The following is a 1,317-nucleotide window of genomic DNA, read 5'->3' as shown; positions in this document are numbered from 1 at the left end:
CCCCAATGCCTTTTATCTAGGACAGCACAGGGTCACCCCTTAATGCACCAGTCCACCTCCTTCTCAGTGTCCATCAGCCTTTTGTGTCCACTTGACCCAGTCCACACATGATGTCTGAACCTCAGCCCTTCACACGTTGGGGTTGGGGGTGGTGGGGTGGGGGGGGCTGATCCAGAACCAACTTGCCTACCCAGAATGCTCTGGAAGGGTGCGCTCCTGCAGACGGAGGGAGTGAAATCACGGCCTCTTAATCCAAACAGGTGAAGCAGAAAGGCTTGGCTCCCTGTGGGCGAAAGTCAGCTTCTTGACTTTTCTGTTCCATCGTCGTCTTCTTCGTCAGCTTCCTCAAAGCAGGAGGTGACCTCAGCGCTCCGGGAGTGTGATGGAGGGCACCCAGTCATAGGCGCTGCGGCTCTCCTCGCAGAACAGGCTCAGCGTGTCCAGAGCCGGGTCCTTCCACGGGTTTGCGCTGGGGCTCTGCGATACGGAACAGGGACACGTTCAGAGTCAGATATCAGGTAGTAACATAACATTTAAAAAAAAAAAAAAAGTTAAATGCATGACGCGTGCACGTGTGAGTCACTGTCTGCCTGCTAGCTTCGGGGAAACGTACCGTGACGAGAATGCAGTGCGCGTCCTTGGGCTCGCCGCTCTCCTCCGCGCCCACGAGGTCGGCCAGGCGCTCGATGTCGTTGACGCGCACCACGTTGATGTCGTTGTCGAAGCAGAAAGCCTGGATGAGGGTGAAGTGGATCTGGAGGGCGATGTCACCCTCGTACTCCTCATCCGTGGCGAGAACGCAGAACGCCACGCTGTCTGGGTCACTGTGAGGGAGCAGAGGGGCGATCAGCGGGAAAATCCTCGGTTGGGTTTCTTTTTTTCTATCATAAGTATTACAGTGACAATTCAATTTGTTTTAAAGAAGTTGCAATACTTACACATTCATGACTTTAGCAGATTCGTAGACTCCGACTGTCAGGTAGTCCTGCTTCTTGGCAGCGATCAGCAGCTCCTCCAGGGCTGCGCCTGCACTTTGCACCCTGAACAAAGACACGCACATCTCGTCAGGACACCGTGTTCAGAGACAGCAGCCAGATACCAACACAGCCGCTGCAGCCACGGTGCATTAAAAGGCTGAGACGTTTACCTGTCAGTGTTTTCCATCGTGTTCTCCTGTCCGTTGATCTCTTCCAGAGTCATAGTTATAATCCAAACGCGATCGGGTGGTTGCAGCGTACCAAAAAAAAATTAAAAGGTAAGGGGTGGGTTGGCTGTGTGTCGTTCCTGTCTGAGTCCTCCGTGTTATTCTGAACTCGG

At 53.6% G+C, this 1,317-nt stretch overlaps 1 protein-coding gene across 1 annotated transcript; it reads right to left on the bottom strand.

The window, feature by feature from the left end:
* Positions 1-6: 6 nt before the first annotated feature.
* gadd45ga (growth arrest and DNA-damage-inducible, gamma a) lies at positions 7-1,317 on the bottom strand. The gene is made up of 4 exons (XM_017412147.3): positions 1,148-1,317; positions 939-1,040; positions 614-824; positions 7-477 (listed from the first exon to the last, which is right to left on the bottom strand). The coding sequence occupies exons 1-4, from the start codon at positions 1,198-1,200 to the stop codon at positions 364-366; spliced, it is 480 nt and encodes a 159-aa protein (XP_017267636.1). The 5' UTR covers positions 1,201-1,317; the 3' UTR covers positions 7-363.

The sequence above is a fragment of the Kryptolebias marmoratus genome, linkage group LG1, assembly GCF_001649575.2.
Source record: "Kryptolebias marmoratus isolate JLee-2015 linkage group LG1, ASM164957v2, whole genome shotgun sequence".
Classification (NCBI taxonomy): domain Eukaryota; kingdom Metazoa; phylum Chordata; class Actinopteri; order Cyprinodontiformes; family Rivulidae; genus Kryptolebias; species Kryptolebias marmoratus.
This window is presented reverse-complemented; position numbering and strand designations above follow the sequence as displayed.